The 26596-nt window shown below is 36.6% G+C and overlaps 1 protein-coding gene across 3 annotated transcripts in view; it reads left to right on the forward strand.

Moving 5' to 3' along the window:
* LIG6 (DNA LIGASE 6) overlaps positions 1-10955 on the forward strand; it is a 48864-nt gene extending 37909 nt beyond the window's left edge. For 2 of the 3 annotated variants that reach the window (XM_086432448.1, XM_086432449.1), the window contains 8 exons: positions 6528-6577; positions 8546-8580; positions 8697-8758; positions 8840-9001; positions 9110-9198; positions 9332-9431; positions 10381-10498; positions 10586-10955. In XM_086432448.1, coding sequence (XP_086288574.1) covers positions 6528-6577; positions 8546-8580; positions 8697-8758; positions 8840-9001; positions 9110-9198; positions 9332-9431; positions 10381-10498; positions 10586-10776 — 807 coding nt within the window. In that variant the 3' untranslated portion in view covers positions 10777-10955. Of the gene's footprint in view, positions 1-6527; positions 6578-8545; positions 8581-8696; positions 8759-8839; positions 9002-9109; positions 9199-9331; positions 9432-10380; positions 10499-10585 lie in introns of those variants that run through there. The other variant, XR_015175695.1, reaches the window with a different exon arrangement.
* The last annotated feature ends 15641 nt before the right edge of the window (positions 10956-26596 follow it).

Below are 26596 nucleotides of genomic sequence, written 5' to 3' on the forward strand. Positions count from 1 at the left end.
CTCAGGATCGGGTTGTTATTGGATCGGACGACGGGGCCCATGATGCGGATTTAGGGCTGGGCTTTGATAACGCGATGGATTTAGATCTGTTGCCGATTAAGAGCCGCAAGTCCAATGGACATTCTGTTTCAGCAGGAAAACAGGCCGGGCTTCTTAAGGCTTTTGGACTGAGATATAAGAGGGTTCGTGGTAGGTCTCTTTGGTGCAAAGCTAAAAGGAGGAAAGTTCGCAACAGGCGAGTGGAAGAGGTAGCTCCGCCTGAGGGTGCGACCGACAAGTCTTCAGTGGCAAGAGTGACAGGTGAATCGAACGATAGTTTTCGAGGTAGGGTGGTGGTATCTGAGAGTTGGAAGGGTTTCAATTTTGCAGGGAACTCAAGTCAAGTGGAAAAGGAAAATGGTTTCTATGGCAAGGAGGTCAGTATGATAGGCCGTAATCGTTTTAACGTCGGCATCAGAGATTTGGAAATTCAGGAATTCTGTTGTTTAGCCACAGACAGTCAACTCAAGGTAAGTTCGATTTCTGGGAGGTGGGGTTTGGGCTTAGTGACAGAGGGGAGTTGTCTATACGTTTTGACGACAAGGGCAGGAGGTTCTTGGGTACCATGGGCTTCTTTTTCTTTAAATTCGCTAGGGGGTTTCTGTGGAGTAGGAAGTAATTCTAAGAGCCGATCTCTCAGATATGCAAAATTATCAGAATATCAGCAAGAACAGTGGCAGAAGTTGAGTTTGAGAGGAGAAACAGGCCTTGTTGTTGAGACAGATAAGGAAAGGAGTAATTCGAGGCTTACTAGAGGACAAGTGTGCTCATTAGCAAGATCAGCGGAGGTTGTTAGGTGCGGGATTGACAGTATAGAGCAGCAAAGTAATCTTAGAAACCTAACAGAGCAGATCTTGGCCACTCTGCTGGAAGTTGGATTGAAAGTAGGGATGTCCGTCAGAAATGAAGGCAAGGTGTCTCAGTTACTAGTTAATGTGGCCATGAAAACCAGCAAGGGTATAGAGGTTTGTATGTAGAAGGTGGTGGGACAGTGGGAAAGCGGAGATGTCGTCGAGGGCTCGTTTTCAGTATGAGTTCTCCAGGTTAAAGATTACGAGACAGTTATCAAGTTGTGATAATTTGACTAAGAAGAGGAATAAAAGACTGAAAAAGGAGATTATACAGCTCAAAAGGTCGGTGGAGGACTTTCCAATCATAGCCACAAAAGGGAAGAGAGCCGGAAGGCGCTTAGTAGGCCCTAATGTTGATTAAAATTGTGTCCTAGAATGTAAGGGGGTTGAATGCAGCCCCAAAAAGAGCAGCAATCAAAGTCATTCTGCATAATCTTAAACCTCATATAGTGGCTTTTCAAGAATCGAAGTTAGATAAGGTGGATGATAGGGTGATCAAGGAGATTTGGGAATTAAATCAGTTGGGTGGTGTGCTCTTCCGTCTTGGGGGGCGTCGGGTGGAATCATTTTAATATGGAAGAAGAAGTTAGTGGTGGTGGAGGATAGTCTTGTCGGGGGCTTTTCGGTGTCAATTTTATCCAGGTTGATTGGAGAGGATTTCACCTGGGTTTTTTCAGGGGCGTACGAACCAATTTTAGCAAGGGAGCGGAAGCAATTTTGGGAAGAATTAGATGATATAAAGGAGTGTTGGGACAGACCGTGGGTTATGGGGGGAGATTTCAATGCCATTTGGTTCTCGTTCGAGAAGAATGTGGGGTCAAGAATCACTCCGAAGATGCGTGAGTTCTCGGAGTTTGTAGATCGAAACAGGATGATAGATCTTCTGCTATGTGGGGGTAGGTTCACGTGGTCTAATAACCAGGAAAACCCGAAGCTTAGCAGATTGGATCGTTTTTTAGTCTCGTTAGATTGGGAAGAACATTTCGGTAGGCTGAGTCAGTAGAAATGGCCTAATCCGGTGTTAGATCATTGTCCTATTTCCTTGGTGGCTGGGATGCGGAGGAATAGGCCTACGCCCTTTAGATTTGAGAACATGTGATTAGAGCACCAAGGTTTTGGAGAGATGATTGATGCTTGGTGGAATGAGCTGTCGTTTGAAGGTAAGCCGGGGAAAGCATTGTGGCTAAAATTGAAGGCTATTAAAGAAAGGTTGAAAATCTGGAATAAGGATACTTTTGGGTCTGTGCATGATAGGAAAAGTGTTGTGTTAGTGGAATTACAAGAAATGGAAGGTAGAGAGGAGAGAGGGGGTTTAGGTGCCGAGGAGAGGTTAAAGCGAGCGAACCTTAAAGTTGAATTTCAAAGACTAGCGGCTATGGAGGAAATTAGTTGGAAGCAAAAGTCGAGAGTTCGGTGGCTCAAAGAGGGAGACAAAAAATACTACTTTTTTCCATCGTATAGCGAATTTTAACAACCGGGTGAATTTCATCTCGAAACTTAAGGTAAATGATATGTGGATGAATGGAGAAGAGGAGGTGTGTGGGGGGGTGGTGAATTTCTACAGTAACTTGTATATGGAGGATTACGCGGACAGGCCTTTATTAGATTCTCTACACTTTGATGCCATTTCTTTAGAGCAACAGAGGTGGCTTGAAAGGCTGTTTGAAGTTGAAGAAGTGTGGGGAGTGGTGAGTAGTTTGGCGAGTGACAAGGCCCCGGGGCCAGATGGTTTCTCTCTTGGTTTTTTCAAAGCTTGTTGGGAGACAGTGAAAGAAGACGTGATGGCGACTATCGAGGACTTCTATAGGGAAGGTTTTCTAGATCTAGGCTCTAATTGTACCTTTCTTGCATTGATTCCTAAGGTGTCAGGGACTGAGGACATCAGGGATCTCAGACCGATTAGTTTGGTGAGTTCAGTTTATAAAATCATCTCAAAAATTTTATCCTCCAGGTTTAAGACAGTGTTGAGGGATATCATTGGTCCGGCTCAAGGAGCTTTTGTTTTAGGGAGACAGATTTTGGACGGGGTTCTTATAGCTAACGAATGTATTGACTCGCGTCGTAAAGCTAAGATTCCAGGTTTAGTTTGCAAAGTTGATCTAGAGAAAGCGTATGATCATGTGAACTGGAACTTGGTGAAGTATCTGTTAAGGAGGATAGGGTGTGGCGATAGATGGGTTAGGTGGGTTATGAAATGCATTTCAACTTCCACGTTCTCAATTTTGGTCAACGGATCTTCGACAGGGTATTTTAGAAGTTCAAGGGGTTTACGCCAAGGAGATCCGTTGTCGCCTTTTCTTTTTGTGATAGTCATGGAGGCCTTGGGAAGGATGCTTTCCAAAGCGGCAGATATGGGGGAACTTTCCGGTTTTTCCACTAGGGAGGGTGGCCATGTTGTGTCTCATCTCCAGTTTGCAGATGACACCTTAATTTTTTTGGATTACTCCCCAAGTCAGTTGAGTTTCTTAAGCGGCATTCTTGGGTGTTTTGAGGCCATTTCTGGTATCCCAGTGAACCTTCGCAAAAGTAAGTTGTTTGCGGTTGGTGAAGAGGAAGGATTGGAAGTAGTGGCGGCATCGATCGATTTTCAGATAGGGGAGCTTCCATCTACTTACTTGGGGCTTCCTTTGGGGATGGGCTATACAAGTAAGGATATTTGGGAGCCGGTGTTAGAAAGGATGAGAAAGAGACTTAGTGCTTGGAAAGCGAAGATTCTAACGAAAGGTAGGAAGGTTACCCTCATTAAAAGTGCGTTGGCTAGTATTTCCATTTATACTCTGTCTATTTTCTCATTGCCCAAATATGTGGAAGTTCAGTTGGAAAGAATATGTCATGATTTTTTATGGCACGGGAAGGATGGTGTTAGAAAGCATCATTGGGTGCGTTGGAGTAAGTTATGTTTGCCCAAGAAGAATGGGGGGCTGGGTATTCGCAAATTCGGAACTATGAACTCTGCTCTGTTGGGGAAGTGGCTTAGTAGTTTCGGTGAGGAAAGGGATAGTCTTTAGAGGAAAGTAATCGTGGAAAAATATGGTGTAAGTGGGAATGGGTGGGAGAGTGGCCCAGCTAAAGGTGCGTTGGGGTGTGGTGTTTGGAAAGGAATCCTTAGGAGACTACCGGCAGTTAGGAGCAGAGTGAAATGCATGGTTGGGATTGGGACTAAGGTGAGGTTCTGGGAGGATTGGTGGTGTGGGAATGGTCCCCTTAAGGACTCGTTTCCGATGCTTTTTAATTTATCTTTGAAGAATGAGCAAGTTTTTTCTGGCTTCAAGAGAGTGGAAAATGGAGTGTTTAACTGGGACTTTGGGTTTAGAAGAACTTTCAATGATTGGGAGGTGGATATGCTTGGGAGGTTTATTGCTATGGTGGAGAATAATTATGTGCAGAGTTCATCGATAGATCAGAGACTATGGGAAGGTACCCGAGATGGGAAGTTCACTATCAAATCATTGTATGTTAGCATTGCGCCAAGTAGTACAATGTCATTTCCTCACTCTATTGTCTGGGGTGGCAAGATACCTCGGAAGATTTCGGTTTTCCTTTGGTTGGCAGCGTTAGGGAGACTCACAACTCTAGACCAACTGATCAGAAGAGGTTTCATCTCGCCAAATCAATGTTGTATGTGTAAATCCCAGGCGGAAACGGTGGATCACTTATTCATCCATTGTAAGGTGGCTCATCACATTTGATCGCACTTTATTTCTCTATTTGGGATAGAGGGCTATTTGGAATCTTGGTTAGCTTGGGGAGCTTCATTCTTGCGTTTTAAACAAATTCTTTGGTTCCTAACTCCGTTTGCAATTTGTTGGTGTATCTGGAAAGAACGCAATCGTTGTATCTTTGAGGGGAAGGTTTCTACGATGGAAGAATTAATTCTTTCTGTTTTGGAGATCATGTTTTCTTGGAGTAAACTGTACAAGGATTTTAAGGGGGTATTCTTTGAAGACTTTGTCGATTGTTGGGACAGGGTGTGTTTGTTATAGCGGGTTTAACTCGATGGTCGAGCTCTTTTTGTTTCACTCTTTCTTTTGTTTTGTCTTTGTTTGGTTGGTCCCCTTTGTTTGGTTGGTCATCTCGACCCCCTATTTTCTTATCAATAAATTATCTTTATCGATCAAAAAAAAAAAAAAAACATTGTCATCTTTGCTATGCTCAATCTATGAAAATGTTGTTTCCTAATTGCCCAACATTTAGCTCCATAAAGCATACTTGGTCTTACTGCTATCTTATAAAATTTACCTTTTAATTTGTTTGGTATGTGCTGGTCCCATAGTACTCCAGAAGCACATTTCCACTTATTGAACATTAATTCAATAGATATCTACTATATAAAGATTTACATTCATTATTTGATTTGGATTAAATTGGGAAGCCCAAAGTTTCAACCCAAGTTTTGGTAAAGACTCAAAATTTCTATGTCTGAGTCGATCATATGCCCTAGAAACTCTCACTTATGTTGCACTTTAGTTCCATCAATTTGCCACATTGATTATGCTGTTTTTGGTCCCTCAAAATACCAATACTGTGGCTGGTTTTGGATGATTAATACCTTAGAAAGGAATATGTTTTTGAAAGAGTTTTAGTATGATAATAGTAACTCATAGTCGATACATGCAATGTGTCACATTATAATTGTTTTTTTTAGGCAATTATACATTATAATCTAAATTATGTTTTTCAATCGTTCAATTGAAAATTAATGAGGTATGATGATTTAGCACTGAAAAATCAGTAAAAATACGATGTATCAATTTCCACATAGAATATTCTCTTGACACGCGTATAACAAACATATTTCATGTCAAAACCCCAAAGTACCAATACATATTTCAATCCTTCTGTTTCAATATTTCAGATCATGTGGGAATTATCACCATGAAGAATGTTTGTAGATTCCAATTCACTGATTTAAAAAGGAGATTGAAATTACTAAGACCTTCCCAGAATATCCTACCCAATAATCGGATTGATGGAATTGTGAGAGCCAGAATCTTTCATTGTTGTCCCTAATTTCCGTTTTGCTTTCCTATCTTTCTTTGTCTTTGACTTTGTGCGCCCATACTTTCATATGCCTATTTTTCTTTGAGTTGGTTATGACCTTAATTTTTTATTTTATTTTTAGCTTTTTTCATCTCTATTGTGTATTTCAGGATAATGAGGTTGATGATTGTTGTGGGCACATGTTCATTGCATTTCTTAAACTTTAAATTATAGGATATGGTTTATTATGATCTTTTTTTCAAGGAAGAAGATTATTTTGTTTTATTTTGTTAAATAGAATCATCTCTTCTGACCACCATAAATCTGATTTTTACAATTTCTGTTTCTCTCACAGCAGTGAGAGTTTTATGTGAGTTATATTATATCTTTGAAATTACCTTCTTTTTGTCTTTCCTTATGTTAACTTTCTTGTCAATTTACTCTAATGTTTGGGGTTTTGCTCCAATTATTTCTTTCCATGTTTTTTTTTTTCTTTTTCTGACTTCTTCACAATTTCCTTCGTATAATTTTCTATTAGTATAAATGGCAGACAATTATTTTGAATTTGCTTATTAACATACATAATGCACATTTATTGGTCAGTGCTTGGGTGGTTTATATTCCTCGATTGATTTAGTCATATGCTTTACCTTGCAGGTTGGCATTTGTGTCTTCATCTTTGATGTCATGTTTGTGAATGGAGACCAGTAACCATCTAAACCCTTTCTTGAATTTTTGAGATTCTTGGGTTAAAAATTTAGGTTGAACTACTATACTTTGGACATATTTCAGAAATTAAATGTTGGTTTTGCTATTACCTCTGAAACTAAAATATGTTATTTATGCTTATATGAAAGTTCTGACATTGTGAAAAATGATCGTGTGCCTATACATCAGAAACTGGCTGGATGTAAGTTAACAATTTTTTTCATCAAATGGAAATATTAGTTGGTTTAAGGGAAGTGAAAAACATATCTCTGACTTGTAATTTCAATTGTGACTATAATGAAGGCAAAATCTAAAGGCTTGCCATTGACTACTTTAAGATTTGTGTGCAACATTGAAAAAATAGGTTGAGACAGAGAAGGAGAGAGAAGAATTATCATGGTTCTGTTGAGTTTAGTCCCATGTTGGACACTTATTGCCTTGTCTCTCTCCTTATAATCTCCTAGGCCTCTCCACTCATTGCCAATTGGTTTTGAGTTGGACCCCAAACTTATCTTGGTATCCCGCTTTTCTCTCCTCCACGTCACCTAGTTCCTCAACGTGCGAGGGCATGTTGAGTCTAGTCCCACATTGGACACTCATTGCCTTGTCTCTCTCCTTATAAGCTCCTGGGCCTCTCCACTCATTGCCAATTGGTTTTGAGTTGGACCCCCAAACTTATCAAGTTCATCATTGGGAATGTGACAACTACGTTGTCGAGCCATGATTGCAAATCCACTAGTAGTGACTAGTGAGTATCTACAATTAATTAGAATGTTTCAAACAGATGATATGTAATATGCCTTTATTGGTTCTTTGCTCCAATGAGAATCCTATAAGTCGGTCATGAGGTGCTTGAAGTCGGATTTCAGAAGCAGACCTGACTTGAACTACTATAATCCAGCTTGAAGTTTCATAGGAGATTGATTGCTACTTTCTCAAGGGGGTCTTTCATATGCTGTTGATTTGGATGGTAAACTTCGAATTGTAATATTCTTGATTTTCGGTATCTGGATTGAACCGTGATGCTTAGATTTGGTCTTAATCAATGAAGGCACGAAGATGAGTGTCTTGGTAAAAGATAAATAGATTAAGGAAAGGTGGCTAGGTTATTTCCAGAAATTATTAAATAAAGACCACTTAAAAGTGATCTGAGAGTATACATACATTCATGGAATCGGGGTGTCATAAGTGAAGATAGCAATAACAAAGATGAAGACAAGTATGCCTTAATATCAAATGATATTCTGATAGAAGTTTGAGACATGCATCCAAAGTACTGGATTCTACTGGCCTACTTTAATTGTTCAACAATATTTTTAAGTCTAAAAAGATACCAAATGAATGGAGAAAGATACCAAAATTCCTATATATAACAACAAAGGAGACATGTATAGCTGCATTAACTATCAGGTGTTAGAAGCATCACTAAATTCTTTGAGCATTATCACCGCTCTCAACCCCTCTTTTCTGTATTGAGATTCATTCAGCCATTGTTTTTAGTTTGGCATTGATGGGGTGAAGCACTATAATGTACTAGTGAGATATTGAAGTTTCAAGATAGGTTAAAATTTCGTCTTGATGCAATGTTTCGTTTGGGAAAAAAAATCAATACAGACTCGATTAAAATATTCTGAGACAATCCAAAACATTGACCCTGAAACATTCATTTCGAATTGGAACGGAAAAACTGGAAGCTTGGTAATAAACTTCTCACTTTTCTCACATAGATTTTTATTGCTTATTCAAGACTTTTCATCATTTTGGATTTGTGTACATATTGTATATTTCCTATTACATCATAGGTTGCATTATCTTAGCTGGAAAAAAAAATCCCATTCAAAAGATGTTATCACATGCTTTTGATTTTTTTGCAATCTTAGGTGCATCTGGTATAATATATTCTAACATACTATAGCTGAACTAATGTAACTTAATATGTGACCTTGAACAAATTCTCTTATTTACAGGCTATTGGCCTTCCCTCTATGTCAAAGGAGAAGATGTATGTTTTTACCTCTCTGATTTACCAGAGAAAAATGCCTTTTTTTTTCCTTCTATTTCCATGGATCTTAATGTAAGCAAAATCTCAACTCTTCTTTTTATAATGATCTGTCACAGATTTGAAGGATTTGTTCTATGATGAGAAGTGGGGTTATTTTGAATTTGCAAAGGAAATAACAGTAAGTACTTATTTATGTTCATATCAATTTAGTTCATTGATCTTTGAATAAATGGTTGTTTCTTATCTTGGTGAATTTTAGGTGGAAGCTGAAGATGCCTGTCCGAGCTCTCAAGCTACATTGACCAAGATAAACTCATTTATTGAAGATGCATTTAACTCCTCGTGTGAAGGAATCATGGTGAAATCTTTAGACGTTGATGCTGGATATGTTGCATCAAAGCGTACTGACTCGTGGTTAAAGGTTATGTCAATTTAATGAGTGGTTATTTATTTATTTATTTTTAACTAAGTTAAAAACAAAAGAAAAAAAATTCTAAATAAAAGCAGAACACTGATATTTCCATTTTAGGTCAAGAGAGATTATATGGAAGGATTGAGCGACTCTCTTGATTTAGTTCCCATCGGTGCTTGGCATGGGAATGGGAGAAAAGCAGGATGGTAATAACCGTAAATTCATTCCACTATTTTTGCTATATACTTGTAATAGTTTAGGTTATTTCTATGAGTAAATTTTCACCATTTGGAAAAGCACAGTAGCAGTAACCACAGTGTTCTTTTTCTCATCTTTCAGGTATAGTCCATTCCTTATGGCATGCTACAACCCCGATACTGAAGAATTTCAAAGTGTGTGCCGTGTCATGTCTGGATTCACTGATTCTTTCTATGTGGATGTAAGTCAAATGTTTTACCCCGTTGGCCACCTGTTTTAGTTTTGAATCTTCTTATTAATGATTTCCCATCCCCTGCCAGACTTGATTGATTTATGATCCCTTGATGGGATCTTTGATCCAGTCTTTTTTCTAGTTTGAACTCCATTGGAATGCCATGTTATTAGACCCTTATTCAGATCAAATAAAATGGAGTACTATTGTAAATAAGAAACAAATACCCTTCTAGACCCAAAAGTAACAACTGAACTCAAACCATTTTGGGTTGATATCATTCAGCCAACATAGGTGATGCAAGTTATTAAAGCTGGCTATTGCCAAGATGAAATTCCATCTCTTTTTTTGTTTTGTTTTTAGAAAGGGCATAAAATGGGTCGGATTTTATCTGAAATCCGAGTGATCCAATATTCAAATTTAGCGGGTTTGGGTCCTTGGACTAGATTCGAATAGAAACAAATGGGTCGAATATGGTTTGATGTACCATGACCCAAGTCGAATCTGGTACGGATACGGATCCATCCATATATCAGAATGAAGATCCGAATTATATATTGTTTTGAAAATTATATTCTTAGGTTTTTCAAAATATCCTTTTCTACTATTGCAACATAACAGAAATTCTTATAAATAAAAGGTTTATAATGGTAATTAACAAACAAGTATCGAAGAAAAAATGTTGAACTATCTCGAATTATCTTACTTGGTCCGACCTGAATCAAGCAATTCAGTCATGTTGGATCCTGGTTAGTTGAAGTCAAAATGGTTCAGATACGGTTTATCTAGTAGGATCCGAGCTGAATTTGGATATGGATTCGGGTCCCACTAAAGAAATTTGGATCTGAATATGGATATACTCGGATCCGAGTTGAATCCCACCCATTTTAAGCCCTACGGTTTAAATTTTCATTGTGCGAATGAAGGGGATTGATTGCCTGCGAAAGTTGAGTTGCAGATGAAGGAGATCTTTTCCGGCGAAAAGATATTGTCCAAAAAACCTCCTTATTATCAAACGGCTGAGGTACCAGATAGATGGTTTTCTCCTGAACTTGTCTGGGAGATAAAAGGTGCAGGTAAGTAATTTCCACCATGTAATAGTTTTCCCTGACAAGCTAATTCAAATCATTATGAAAATTTCTCTATAATTTAATATTTTGCAGACTTCACAATTTCACCGGTTCACCAGGCTGCCATTGGTTTAGTTCATCCCTCTCGTGGTATCTCAATCAGATTCCCGAGATTCATTCGCGTGGTACCAGATAGAAGAGTGGAGGACTGTAGCACAGCCATCGATATAGCTAATATGTTCCATTCACAGACCCGAAAGATGGATGTCAGTGTTGAAGATTAAATTGTGTTTCTGTTTCATTTTTTTCCTGTAAAGTTGAAGCTGTGTAGTTAATGGAATTTTAAAAAAATGGCCTTAATATTTTTGTTTTTCAAGGCACTCACTCCTTTTGAGTTCTCATTGTTGTACTTGTGATGCAATTGTGGGAGTGTAATTAGAATTAAACATTTTTCTAGATGCAATTTCTTGCACTACCTCGATTCTCTTTGATACTTTGGATCTAGATCCTCTTGCTCCTAGGTGTAGGGGTGTCAATGGGTCGGTTCTGGTTCGGTTCCTATAAATATTAGAACCATAACCACTATATTTTATCGGTTTTGGTTCTTGTCGGTTTGAGTTCCGATTTTAAAATAAGTGGAACTGGAATTAGAACCATCAAAATCCATGGGTACCCATTAGTTCCGGTTTCAAGAATCAAATGAGAAAAATTATTTCAAAATCATTATTAAAAAAAAAAATTCCTTCTAAAAAATAACATGTTATTTGTAAAGTATTAACTGAATAATAATTTGCTCCACTAAAAAGATGATTTAATGATTTTTATTTTTTAAAAATTAAAATTTATCTACTTTACAAGTAATAAATTTAAAAAGAAATAACCCATTTTAAGTTCAAATATTTAGTTTATATGAAATTTGAAGAACTTTATATTATATATGTTAATTTTAAAAAAATAGGATAACCTCAATAATGTTTAATGTAAAAATAAATCGGTGCAGGGTACCTATTGGAAAAAACCTAATAGTTCCGGTTCCTATCTGTTTGGTTTCATATTAGACTTAGTTCTAATTGGTTCTAATAAAAAAGGAACCGGAGCCAGGGTTTCGATTTCGATTTCGAGTGAATGAGTACCCACTAACACCCCTACTTAGGTGTGCCTGCAACACCACTTCTTCGATGCCCAAGTCAGATTCAATACGAAATTTGGTGGAGTTTTTGTGTATCAGAAAAGCGTACCTTTTTGTGACTTTACCTCCTCTATTTATAAAGATCAAACCCTAAACTCCCCCTTCCTTTGTTGATGCCTTCTTCCTTCCAATTCGAAGCTTGTAACTGAATTGGAATGTATTTCTTCTGAGATTTCATCTACATTCATTGAGCTAATTTAGCAACAAATCCCTAGTATTTAGGACAATCCCTAATTTTTCTAGTGGATAATATCTCGATCAAATCCCTTAGAATTTGGAATCTGAATCCCATACCATTTCTGGTTAGATTTATGAGATTTCGAGCTTCGAGATAATGTTTTCTTTATTATATTTATTTGGACTTGGAGCATTTATTTATCTCGAATCCGACTCATCGATTTCTTTTTGCTGATTTGACTCGGATTTCGAGGGTTGCTTATGCCTCAGAATGTTACTCTTTGTGGGGTCTGGATTTTGTACTGCCTAGTGTTGTGATTTAGTCCCCTCTCATGGGTTCGGAACTTTACTCGGATCCTCGAGACCCGAGTTGAGCACTGATGGCACTTTTCTATTCACATGTATATATTAATTGTTGTATCTGAATATACTCGAAACCCAAAAAGCACAATGATACCTATTAGCTTTATCGACAATGGAGTCGCTTTGTTCGTGAAACCCAATGACGACACACTTATTGCTCTTGACACATGTCCAGTTCTGACTGGTTCCTTTGGCACGTGTATTCGTATTGGTTGCCTCGATCGACGGGTTCCATTAATGTGAAGGTTGCTCATCATTGTCTCATTTCTTTATGACATCTTGTTTGTTGATTTTAAATATATCCCCCAACCCCTTTCTTTTCATTTTCTTTTTCTTCTTCCTGCCATTCTCTCTGGTCTATGTGGATTTCGTTCCCTCTTGTCCTTCTTTGATTCCTACTGCCATTTGCGATTTCATGGATCTATTCTTCAATTTCTCAATGAGGTTAGAGAGGCCATTTTGCTCTTATCGTTTTCTAGTGTAGATAAGGGTGTTGTTTTCGATGTTTCCTTTTATCTTCTTTTACCTCATGTTTTCTTCTTCTTGGGCTTCTTCCATAACTAAGGGAAAATCTTATTTTTCCCACATGCCCTCCCAAGAATGCTATTAGGGATGCCTATGGCATCCCTAAAAAGGTTGAGACTTTTACCGAGGAGTCCCCATTTTTGGACGTTTTACTTGGAATACTATTGTGGTATTTTAGGGACAATTCAAAGCTAGCCTCCGAGTTCCTATTAGCCTGTTACTTCGGAAGGTCTTAAACTATTATAGGAGGGCCCCATGTCAAATGATAGGTAATTTTTACCGACTCATGTATACTGTCGAGCAGATCAATGCTCAGCTTGATGAGGGTGAGAAGCTCGAGTTATTGGATATCTAATCTCATTTCACCCTTAAGAGATCCCAGAAAGAAAAGCTTCTTCTACCTGGCCAAGAAGAGAGGGAAGCCCCCCCCCTTTCGTTCTACCAAACTCGGATAAGGACTGGTTCTTTTTTCTGATCAAACTTACCGAGAGGTGGGAGCATGCAGTTGGAGATGATGGTTCCCCTTATTTTTTAGCACCTTAAATTGAATCGGTAAGTATTCCGACCTAGTAATATTTTTCCTTGTTTATGTCTTTTGATTAATATGTGCTATTGTGCTTTTCAGATCCGAGCAAAGACAAAAGGGTGCTGAATACTTTTTGTCACCAACCTCATTGTCGATCAAGCCCTTTATAACAGGGTAATTGACTTTTTGTCTTCCGAGGGAGGCAAGGAGGATGAGATAGTAAGGAAGAGCTCCCCTGACCTCGCCAATATTTGCATAACGAGGAAGACGATCTTGGCGACATGGCCATCATCCGTTTGAGTGCTCTACCTGACGACTTGAACATCAAGTCAGATGTTCGGGAAAATCCTCTGACTCCCCTTACCACCAATGTTGCTTCCATCAAGGATGAGTCATCTAGGCCTTTGAAAAGGCTAAAGAAGGGCATCCCGTTTGGTGTTGCACCTTTGGAAGCAACACCTCCCAAGGAGAAGGGGGGTCGTCTCTTATCCCTCTTCTTCTACCCTAACCCATGTTGAAAGGTCAGATTCAAGGGGTACCGACTCCCCAGGGTCCCCTTAGCCAGTTAATCCAAAGGTCGATGTCCTTGTCATCACTAATCAATACTCCACGCTCAACAACTCTTGCGTTGTGCAGGCTGTGATGAAGGTAGCTTGCCTTTCGAAAAATTTGGTCGTAACAGGTCAAAGTTTCTCGGATAACCCTTCATGGTTTTTCAACGATTTATTTCGAGCCTTAGTTGTGGTATGTTTTTGGTAAACTATTTTTTTAAAACTCATTTCTTCTTGTAGGTCCAACACAACATGACTAGGCTCGGTTAGTCCTGGGACAATGTTGTCTAGGACAAATAGAAAATTGGGGCGGCTAGTTTGAAGCTGCTTAGGGAGAGGGACAGCCTTCGTGCTCAACTCGAGAAGAGCAAGCTTGAGTTCAAGACTACAAAGTTCGAGCTCTGAGCCAGAAGCTTCAAGTCGATGAGGCTATCAAGGAAGCTTCCCTCCTCAAGACCGAACGGGATGTTGCGTTGGCTAAGTTAATCGGCATCGTCGTTGTGATAAAAAAAGAAGGAGAAGGTCTTGGCTACCATGTGGCCATGGTTCTACGGGAGGTTGGCACCTCGGAAGCGCGGTGGGAAAAAGGTTATTAATAAGCTTAAAGCTAAGCTTGCTAAGACCGAGAGGGCTCTTGCCGAGAAGACTTCTTTCCCACCCGTCCATCCCAAAGTTACTGACGCAGTCGTAGTGGTCTTGGACGCCGACTACTCCCTCCCTTTTGACCTTGTTGATGTCGGAGCTCCCCAAGCATGTGGCGCCCCGCCAAACGCTAACACAAATCCCAAGGCCAAATCCCAAGGTACTAGGTGGCACCTCAAAATTTCGGCATGGTCTCCTCTGTTTATGTTAGCGTTTCACGGAACTCAAACCTGATAAACCAATTTATAACAAAACCTGTATATAAAAATGTAGATACAGGAAAATAACAGCGGAAGACTAATTACATCTAACATGTAAGTGGATCAGAGTGCAGAAGATTTATCAATATACGGGCTTACCAAAACATTCTCACTCTAACATAGGCCTAAACTCTCAATCCAAAAACTACATACATCCTGGATGAAACTGACAATTCTAACGGATGTAGCCCTAGTGCTCACCAGGCAATGAACTCTGATCGTCGATCTAACCGACCAGATACTCCTCAATTACTGACTCTACGCCTGTCTCGGTAGCTGCAAGTGCTGAAACTAAAAAAATAGGAAGGAAAGGGTGAGTAACGAAAGTTACCCAGCAAGTCCACAGCCAATTCCTATCAATAACCCTTCCTAAGCATGATCGAATAAAACATACTAAGTATTTTTAATACATGCAAGGTTTTACAAGATAAAATACGATCAACTGGTACATATAGCCAGGGATGAGCAACTAAATAGTTTAAAGATTACACATGGCATCAATCATCCATACTCATTATACATTTTCCATTCTATGCAAATACCCTTGACAACATTAAAACGATAGACATGCTTTTCAGTTTATAATTCGAAATATAACAACAGATACATAATACAAGTGGTGGAGTATTGGAACTAAAGAGTTGGGATTCACGACTGGATCGCTCCCAGTCAGGACATGATATTCCCCAATAACATCGTAGTTCCTGATTTTGTGGCTGGTCGTGTCTACCACGCTTGCAGAACCATTTATCCGGCTCAGGCTGGCCGTTTGACGTGACCGTAAGCAATGGGTCTCTTTTCGATGTGTCAGAACGTTCGACTACTACTAGATTGTTAGTGATCACTGACTAATCATCTTCGTCTATGCCTATCAGGCGTGCATGTAATTCCCAAATGACACTCCACTCGTATACGACCACCTTTACAATACACGTTCACTGGTAAAGATAAGAAAGGAATGGACCCGGATTCCAGTTGTGACTCCACTCTCATACGCGTCCCATACCACGTATGAGTTTGGTGGTCCCTACCGTACATCCCAGGATAGTGTACCCCTCCGGATGATGTGACACACTATCCCTTCAGGCATTCACAAACCCTTTAACAGCTCACAAAATAGCTACGTACATATATGATTTTTCATTTAACACAAAAGAGAAATTAACAGAACAGGGTTGAGAACGGATATCCAGTTCCTACCATGCAACCGTGGCCAATCGGCCTAAAATAAATAACAGTACTCAGCGCAAGCGCTAACATAATCGGAAATAAACATGCAACCCTTTCATTAATAACCTAGATATCCTTTCACCAACCTACACACAACATACAATGTAAAATGCAGACATCACCCCTCGGGTGTGATTCTGACATTTTACCGTTCATTCCCTTTTCCCATTCTCTCAACATTCTCATTTTTCATCCTTTCAAATCAACCATTCATTTTCAATCTTTCGAAGTCATTCTTTTGGTCTTTCCATTGAAAACCTTCAAAGTTTATTCACAAACAAGGTCCCGATGATGCACGGGACAAAAGCTGTTAAAAATAATGAAAACTGGTGAAAATTTGGCTAAGTGTCAGAAACTCAATTTTTCAAAGTTCTCGAAATTAAAAACGGGTTTTTTCGAAATGAAAGTCTTGATCATGAGATTCGACACCATATAGTTTTTGTAATCTAATTCAAAGGAACGCGAAAGTTATTTCATTTTGAAAACTTGCCGAAAACGTCGAAAATTACGTTTTGTTCTTGAAACCAAAATTCGGATTTTGATCCTTTGAGATTTGGATCTTAAAACCATTCCCATTGTTCCGAAATGGGGGGTAAAACCTTAATTTCATTAAAGAACTTAAAGTAAATGGAAAGTAAAAATTAAAGAGGACAAAGTAAAAATTAAAGAGGACATTTACTTAAATGTTTTTCATGAAATGAAGGGTGAGAAATAGTGTATAAGGTGTGAGGAGGTCAAGCCAAGAGTCAGAGTCTGTTTTTGACTCAGAACAGTGCTGTCGGCAGCAGAACCTTGTTCTGTCGGTGGAACCGATGGTTCTTGCCGATAGAAGAAAATTTTCGGTGGCAGAAGCTTCATTCTGTCGGTGGAACCGACAGAATGCCTTCGGCAGGTGCCGGTGGCACCGACCCTACCTGCCGACAGCCTGAACCTCACTCGCGATTTTTGGGTTTTTCGATCCCTTCTTTGGATCTTTGTTCCATTCTTCAAATCCCTCAATCCACCCACAAATTTAACATTTAAAATATAGATCAAACACATCAAATCCTTATTTCTAGCATGAATTTCAATTCAAATAAAGATTTCTATGATTTAAAACAAGCAACACATTTTTAACAAAATCCCTAAATGCAAATTTCAGAAATCTAAAGCTATCAATAAGAATTGGAAGTCCCTTACTTGGTTGTGAACGCCAAGGGTACAAGCTAGCACTACAACTCAAGGTTGGATGGCTCAAGAGTCGAGGTTGGGCTGACTTGGATGCCAAATGAGCAAGGGTTCGCAAGGTATCCGACAATGACGTTCTCCTTCGCTTCTACAATGAAGTATAGACCTAGCTCCTAACTCGATGAAGTCCTCGGATGGAATGTGTTGAGGTTTACTCGAGCTACCCGACTGGTTTTGATAGAGGATGGAGAAAACGAACAAGAATGAACAACCAAAGGTGGTGAAGTTGTAGCCCTCGTCGTGGCCGACAACTTTGCCTTCTTCGTCGAGGTTCAACTCGGCTTCGTTCGCTCACAAACTTGACGGAAATGGGTCGAAACCCTAGGGTGAAGAAGTGGCTGTCGTTTGGGGTTTCTTAGAAAAGAAGAGAAAAGAATGAAATAAAATAAATCAGATTTTTCTTTTTATAATAAAGCTGAGGGGCATACTTGTAATTTTCCCCTTATTTCTAGTTTCGACCGTAACTTAACTATTCGGATTCGGAAAGCGACAAACGAATATACCATTTCGAATAATTTTTCGCTACGGATCTAATGGTGTCATGAAATCCTTTCGATTCTCGCTCTAACGAAATTCCACTATTTTGGGTCCCACTTAATGCGAAATTCGAGGATTTTATAACTTTTTCCTCCGAACTCGAATTCAAACTTGCTTACAGGCTAATGTATATATTTCGATCCTTTTGAATCTAATGGCGAAGTCGATTTTCCTCAAAATTAATCATAGCAATATTCGAGTATTTTACTCTAAGTCTCTCATTCGATATTTCCCTCCAAATCTCACCATTTAATTTTCTCGAGATATGGGTTGAAAATCCGGGGTGTTACAAAGCAGCTTCGAGTGTGCTCAATTTCGAGCTTCCTAAGCCTAAGGAGACAGTCGTTTAGGATCCACCTACTGATTATCAAGCCCCCTACGCTTAGGTTGCTTTATCTTGTGTTTTTTTTTTGCTTTATAATTTTATTTCTATGGTTGTGTGCCCATTTTTTAGTCATATCCAAGTTAAAACTTTGATTTCAATTTTTGAACCGAAGCTTGGCCCTCCTTTAATGGGCCAAGCCTATCATTGTGAGCCGAACCCCTTATGATCAAGTTTTTCACCCTTTACGAGCCAAGTCTTTCATTGTAAATCAACCATCTTATAGTCGAACTTGGCTCCCCTCATGAGCCAAGGCTTTCGTTGTAAACTGACCCCCTTACGATCGAGCTTAATTCCTCTTATAAGCCAAGGCTTTCATTGTAAATTAACCCCCTTACGATTGGACTTGGCTATCCTTACAAGTCAAGGCTTTCATTGTAAACTGACCCCCTTACGACCGGGCTTGACTCCCCTTACGAGCCAAGGTTTTCATTATAAATCGACTACAAACAAAAGAAGGAAAAGAAAAGCAAGCTTTATTGATAATATTTTTTTAAATTAAAAACATTCCATGGTGAAGAAATTAACTCCCCTAATTCTGTTTGTAAATAATATGTCCCTGTTGTTCCGAGCTTTTGTACTATGTATGGTGCTTCCTAGTTTGCTTTGAGCTTTCCACTATTGATTTCCTAAGTGTTCTAAAATACCTTTCTCAATACCATATCTCTTGGTTTGAAAATTCTTTTTCGTACCTTCCAATCGTATGCCTTCTTAAGCTGCTACTAGTACCGTCCTAGCCTCTCGAGTGCACGTTCTCGTGTCTCATCCAACCAGTCAATGTTTCGAGCTAACAATTCTTCCTTTGCTTTGGTTTGGGTTAATGATCGGTACTTAGAAATGTGTTTTTCAAAAACCTAATAAATGTGAAAGTAACATATTTTTTAGTTAATCACCTAATAATTACCAAAAAGGATAAACAAGCATCATCATGTGTACATATCCCGAAAATGTGGTTAAAGTGATATTTTAAAGATAAATTTAATGATGTTTGTTATTTTCCATAGAAGTACAATCGGAATGGAAAAGGTCGGTACGAAAAGACAAAGGAAAATGTTGATTTTCACATATGAAAAGCTATAGTCAAAATGTGAAGATTGAAGATCCATAACCCATGATCCAAAACCAAAATCCATTACCTTGCCTGACAAGACAAAAATATCTCAACCACAAATTTCTTATCCACATTTTCAACGACAAATATACAATTAAATAATTCTATCAATTTTCCTATAAATCCCCACATGTATTCTCTATAATGGGGAACCTTCATACCTTACTATTACTTAATCATCTCCCTCTCGTTCTTCCCCCAACTTCTCATTTATTTTCATTTTCAAGGTTTTAGTTTCAATTATGTTCTAAAGAAGATAAAGCTATCATCAAAGTGTAATCGAAGTGAAGATCAATCAAGTTCCATATTTTCTCTATATTTTCTTCTTTTCTCTTTCTCTATTATTTTATTTGCCACGTAAACTTGCGATGATCATAAGTTAAATATTCCCATTTAAGGAATCAATGATGCTTTGAGCAAGTGTAAATTAGTTTAGTAATTTAAATTATATTCCAATTATGTTTTAAAAAGAAAATTAGGGTTCACTTCATAATTAAATTCTTATATTGTAATTTTCTCTATTTTTTATTATATTTATTTATCTATCATTCTTGGGTTAATTCCATTTATGGTCGATGCTTAGAAGTGACTTTAATTCTTGAGGAATTATGAAATAAGAAGGGAATGTACCCTTGGACTTAGATTCAGACTTTGCACTTAATTTCTAAACCTTCCGGATTAAGAATTGTTGACGCAATCTTAATCCAAGTAATTCAATGAACATAATTTAATTACTAACGCTAACTTGTACTTGTCTCATGGTGGATTCAATCCCCTAGACATTTTATTTTATTTATTTACTTACATTTACTACTTTATTTACAATTCAGTCTTTAATTGCTTTATTTACATTTCTGTCTTTAAATTCTACAATTTCAATTCCTAGTTTTTAATTCTAAAACTAACGTTAACTACTGACATGTCTCATGGCAAATTAAACCGCCTCATTTATTTTCTTAATTTACTTGTTTATTTAGTAACTTACTTTAAATATCAGCATTTTAATTTTCTATTTTATATTTCAAAGAAAAAAAATAGGTTTTGAATTTTAACTATTAAGTTGTAGAGTTTTCATAATATCTTGATCACACCGTCTCCCTGTGGATCGAACCTTACTAACCAAGAAAAGAAGGTTTAATAATATTTATTCTCATTAAATCAACAAAGAACCATCACAATTTATGGACGACTAGCGACTTGTGTTTTTGTCATCGTAACCTATATCTCGGTTGGTGTGGTTGTTTAGAATCCGTAGGCCAATGTAAATGGTGCTACTCGAAGTTGTCCTACAAGCCCATGGAACGTTGTGAAAACTTATCCATTTCCCTTTATCCTCGGTGAGATGCTTCAGCTTGCCAATTACCTTGTGGATACCTCAGTGCTGATTGCAAAGTCCGAATTACATAGGTATTGCAAGACGTCTACATGGTTGAACTGGAAACTCTTCCCTACTTCCTAGCATCCTTTTTGCTCCTAATCCCTCCGAAACTATTTGTCTTAACTGTTCGTTCTCCTCCATGATTGCTTGAATCTCGTCCTTCTGTCGTTAGTGCCCCAATTGCATTTCTATCATCATCTCGATCAACAGATGTTGCATTGCTTGTAATGGGTCTTAGGGAATTAGTAGAGGGTTTGCGAATGCTTCCTCTCTAGTTCCTTCTTATTTTATTCACACAATGTTATTCATTTCTCCTTGTTTAGTTTCCCATAGACGGTGCCAAATTATAGATACAATTTCTTGTACTACCTCAAGATTCTCCTTGATACTTTGGATCTAGATCCTCATGCTCCTAGGTGTGGTTGCAACAACACCTCTTCGATACCCAAGTTAGATTCAATACAAAATTTAGTAGAGTTTTTGTGTATCAAAAAAGCGTATCTTGTTATTTTTCTACATCCTTTATTTATAAAGACCAAACCTTTAACTCCCCCTTCCTTTGTTGACAACTTCTTCCTTTCAATAGGAATGTATTTCTTTTGAGCTTTCACCTCATTCGTTGATCTAATTCAGCAATGAATCCCTAGTGTCTAGGTTAATCCCTGATTTTTCAGGGATCTAATAAATAATATCTTGATCAAATCGCTTAGAATTTGGTATCTAGATTCTATACCATTTCTGGTTAGATCTATGAGATTTTGAGCTCCGAGATATGTTCTTTTTATTATATTTATTAGGACATGGAGCATTTACTTATCCTTGAATTCAACTTATCGATCTCCTTCTACTTATTTGACTCGGATTTCGAGGGTTGCTTTTGCCTTGGAAATCGAGTTTTTTGAAAAATGAATCATCAAGAAAAACTAGAAAAGTTTGATGGTAGTGACTTCAAAAGATGACAGTAAAAAATGTTGTTTGATCTTACTACCTTGAATTTGGTCCATCTTCTTAAAAAAGATCCTTCTGTTCCTAATGAGAATGTGGGAGATGAGATTACAATTGTTCTATTAGAAGTTTGAAAACATTCATACTTTTTAAGCAAAAACTACATTTTGAATGGGCTAGATAATGTAACGTACAAAGTGTACTTACATATTCAAACCATAAAATTGCTTTGAGAATTCGTAGACAAAAACTACAAAACAAAAGATGCTAGAACAAATAAATTTTTTGTTGGTAGATTTCTAGATTTAAAAATAGTGGATTCTAAAATAGTCAAAAATAAAATCTAAAATCTCCAAATTTTAATTTATGAGGTTCATGCCGAAGGTATATCAATCAGTGAATATTTTCAAGTTTCATTATTAATTGAAAAATTGTCACCGATTTGAAAAGATTTTAAAAATTACCTTAAGCATAAACGTAAGGAGATATCTATGGAGGATTTAATTATGAAATTAAGAATTGAAGAAGATAACAAAAATAATGAGAAGAAAACTATGGTTTCATCTATACAATCCAAAGAAAGTGCTGTAGAAAAAAGTTCATTTAAACCCAAACCTAATTCCCATAAATATCAGAAGTAGAAAATGGTCCCAAAAATAAAATTTTCAAGAAAATGGTAAGCAAATTCTTTGTGTATGGGAAACCCAGACATTAAACAAAAGACTGTTGAAGATGCAAAGGACAATACTTTCAAACCTAACAGATCTGGTTAAGTGAATGTGGCCAAAACAAAAAATCTTGTAGTAGTTGTTTCAAAAGCAAACTTTGTGAATGAAAACAAAGATTGGTGGGTAGACACTGTGGCCACTAGATATATTTGCTCAGACAGAAATGTATTTTCTACACTTTATAAGGTAGAGAATGGAGAACAATTATATATGGAAAACTCTTCTGCTTGCTCAATTGCAGAACATGGAAAGATTATATTGAAGTTCTCTTCAAGAAAGGTTCCCACCTTAAATGATGTCCTACATGTGCCAGAGATTTAAAAGAATCTAGTGTCTGGATCACTACTAAGAAGAAGGACTTTAAGTTAGTGTTTGAGTCAGACAAATTTATCTTGACCAACAGTGAGATGTTTGTTGGAAATGAATATTTGAGTGATAGATTGTTCAAATTGAATGTACATGTTGAAATGAAAAATAAAATTATTTCTTTTACCTATATTTACGAGTTATTTAATGTTTGGCATGATAGACTAAGTCATGTAAATTTTGATTATCTACAAAGAATTATTAATTTAGGACTTCTGCCTAAGTTTGAAATAATTAGAAAATATAAATGTAAAATTTGTATCGAATCAAAATTTCAAAGAAATCTTTTTATTCTATTAAAAGATCTAGTGAACCTCTTGAATTAATTCATAGTGATTTTTGTGATTTTAAAATTCACACAAATTAGAAGTGGTAAAAAATATATTATTACTTTTATTGATGATAGCAATATATTTTGTTATGTTTATTTACTAAATAGTAAAGATGAAGCACTAAATAAATTTCAAATTTATAAAAATGAAGTAGAAAATCAACTTTTCTAGAAAAATTAAAATTCTTAGATCAGATAGGGTAGGGAACATGACTCTAATTTTGTAAATGAATTTTATGAAAATCATGAAATAATTCATCAAATATTTGCACCCTATACTCCTCAACAAAATGGTATAGCAAAAAAAAGAAAGAATAAGCCTATAAAAAATATGATTAATATAGTGTTAAATAATTTAGGACTTCCTCAATTTTTTTAGGGGAAGCACTTTTCTGAGCAAATTATTTTTTTTTATTAAAATTCTTTTAAAGAAATTAGAAAATACATCTTATGTACTCTGGAAAGGTAAAATTCCATATTTTAAATACTTGAAAGTATGGGAGTACTTAGCAAAAGTTTAATCCCATTAGCTAAAAGAACTAAACTTGGACCTAAAACTATTAATTGTATGTTTATATGTTATGCTAACAATAATAGTTCTTGTAGATTTCTTATTTTCAAATTGAATGTGTTAGGCATTGATTAAAACACTATTCTTGAATCTAGAGATGCTGAATTTTTTAAAGATATTTTTTCCTTTAAAGAAAAATAATTTTAGTTATGCTCCTAAAAGAAAATTAGAAGTTAGTTTAAGTAGTAAAAAAATAACTTAAAACCTAGAAGAAATAAAAGAATTAAAGTAACAACTTCATTTGGACTAGATTTTTCAAACTTATTTAACTGAAAACGAACCCCAAACATTTAAAGAAGTTATGTCTAATTCGAAAACTCCTTTTTGGAAATAAACCATTAATAATAAAATTGAATCTATAATCTAAAATAATTCTTGGAAATTTATAAATTTACTTCTCAATAGTAAAACAGCAGGATGCAAATAGATATTTAAAAAAATCAAAATTAGATGGATCTATTGATAAATATAAGGCTAGACTAGTAGCTAAAGGGTATAGACAAAAATAGATACTAGATTTCTTTGACACTTACTCACCAATAATTAGAATAACCTCAATTAAAATATTAATAACAATATTGGCTTTGTATAAATTAGAAATTCATAAAATGAATGTTAAAACTATTTTTTTTTAAATAACATCACCCTGAAGGGTTTGTGATTAAAGGTCAAGAATATAAAATTTGTAGACTAATTAAATCTTTGTACGGTTTAAAACAAGTTCCTAAATAAGACATGCAAAATTTGACAATGTAATATTGACCAATGATTTTCAAATAAACGAGTGTGATAAATGTATATATGTGAAAAGTATAAATAATTCACATGTGATTATTTTCTATTGATATTATTAAATTTACACAAAAAATTTATCAAAGAATTTTGATATAAAAGATTTAGCTCTTGCAAATGTTATTTTAGGTATTAAAATATCTAAAATACTGATGGTCTTGTTTTGTCACAATTTCATTATATTAAAAATTTACTTACCAAATTTAATTAATTTCATTGTAAACCTACTAGAACTCCTTTTCATCCTGAAAAAAATGTTTTCCTAGAGATGGGCCTATCATGTAGGATTTGGGTACGTTCCTTGTTCCTCTTCATTGTGTCATATGAATTATTTCTAAGTTCTTCTAACTTTTCAAATTGTAATTTCCTCTTTTGACCCATTTTTTCAATGTCAAAATTTAATGTCTTAATTGCCCAATATGCTCGATATTCTAACTTAACTAGAAGGTGACAAGCCTTCCCAAAAATCAGTAGATAAGGTGACATTCCCATCAGAGTATTGAAAGTTGTTTGATATGCCCACAATACATCATTCAAACGAGATGATCAATCCTTCCTTGATGGATTCACGATTTTTTTAGGATGATCTTAATTTTCCTGTTGGAAATTTGCACTTGCCCACTATAGATACCCCAATTTGCACGAACCAGTTAGGAAAATCCAAATTTTCTCGACTTGATTCCAACTAAGAATTCAAGTTCCTCAACGGGCCCGCATTGTCACGTGGCATCATTTTCATGCATACATGCATCATGTCATATAGTTTTGTATACTCAACCTTGTCCCTAACCCACTCCAAATTCATATTCATTCTCCATTAACCAATCCATCATCCATGCCCTCACCAAATCCATTTCCTAGCCCAACCTAAGCCCAAGACAAAGTCCATTCTCTAAGTCATAAAACAAGTCCACTCTAAGTCCAACACCAAGCCTATTCTCTCGTATCCCCTTAAAAAGTGACACATGTTGATCTCCCATAAGTCCTCAATACCCAATGCATTATCTAATTGGAGAGTCAACTCCCCCTTGTAAAAATTCAAAAATACCCTTCCCAAAAAGGTTGTTCAAACTAAAAAGATTCTTGGGTCTTTGGTAATAATCTATAAAATTGAGAGAACTTTCAATCATACCCTCAAAAGGTGGGAATCTTCAAGTACATACATGAAACTTTCCCATTGGTCCATTTCAAAAAAATACATCCACTATTATTTTATGAGTTATTTACAAATGAATCAAGATCTACTTTTTACCTATCACTTCACCTTTACACATGTCACTCCCCTACTCACCCTCCCAAAAGTACTTTTGTTCTCTCATTGGTCTATTTCAAAAATATACTTTCACCCTTTGCTTTATGAATTATTTACAAATGAACCAATGTCTACTTTTCACCTACCACTCCACATTTACACATGTCACTCTCCTATTCACCTTTCCAAAAATACTTTTGTTCTATCACTTCTATTTATTAAAAAATCAAAGATCAAATAATCCTTTTAGAATTTCTTCACAAATGTCATATTTACCCTCATACAAATAAAAAATCCAAAATGAAATAACCTAAGCCTCATGTCCATTCTCTTTATTTTTAGGATTAGATCACTTTATCTCCAAAAGTTCTCCAAAAACTCTATAAATATCCTCATTTTCTATTAACAATGCATGCTCTTAAGCCTCCATCTCTCAATCTAAAATTCCACCAAAATCCATACTTAATCTCTCATTTTCTAATTTTAACTTACTCAACCCCCAACCATCTCACTCAACTCTCAAGTCTACCTCTCAAGGTTCAAGTTCATCAAGGGACAAGGTGGGGTTTAAGATGCAATTTATCTATTTTAAGCTTGCATTCTCTTCTTCTAACCCTCTCCTTTTCTTTTTATTTTAGAAATCTCTAAGATGTAATGTACACCCTCTCTCATCCTTGGTAGATTGGACTAAAGTTCGATCGAAAGGATGGGGGTTGAAGTCCTTTTCATCTCAATCTCATACATCATATTGTACACAATGCACACACTCATATGTGCATGACAATGATGAAGAAATTTGTCACCCTCTTGATGGGGTGAAACACTAAGTTTCTAGTCATGTATATATGCATCAAAGTTGTAGCCTCAAGAGAACTCCATTATGGAGTCTCTCTAATAGCTTAAAACCAACATTCATATCTATAACAATAATGTGATTACATGGGTCATCCTTCTCCATAGGATGTCCCTAAGTTCACATTGAAATCAAAACCCTTATCTAAGTGGATATTTTCACTCAATG

The sequence above is a fragment of the Akebia trifoliata genome, chromosome 2, assembly GCF_017979445.1.
Source record: "Akebia trifoliata isolate Shusen 1 chromosome 2, ASM1797944v1, whole genome shotgun sequence".
NCBI classification, from domain to species: domain Eukaryota; kingdom Viridiplantae; phylum Streptophyta; class Magnoliopsida; order Ranunculales; family Lardizabalaceae; genus Akebia; species Akebia trifoliata.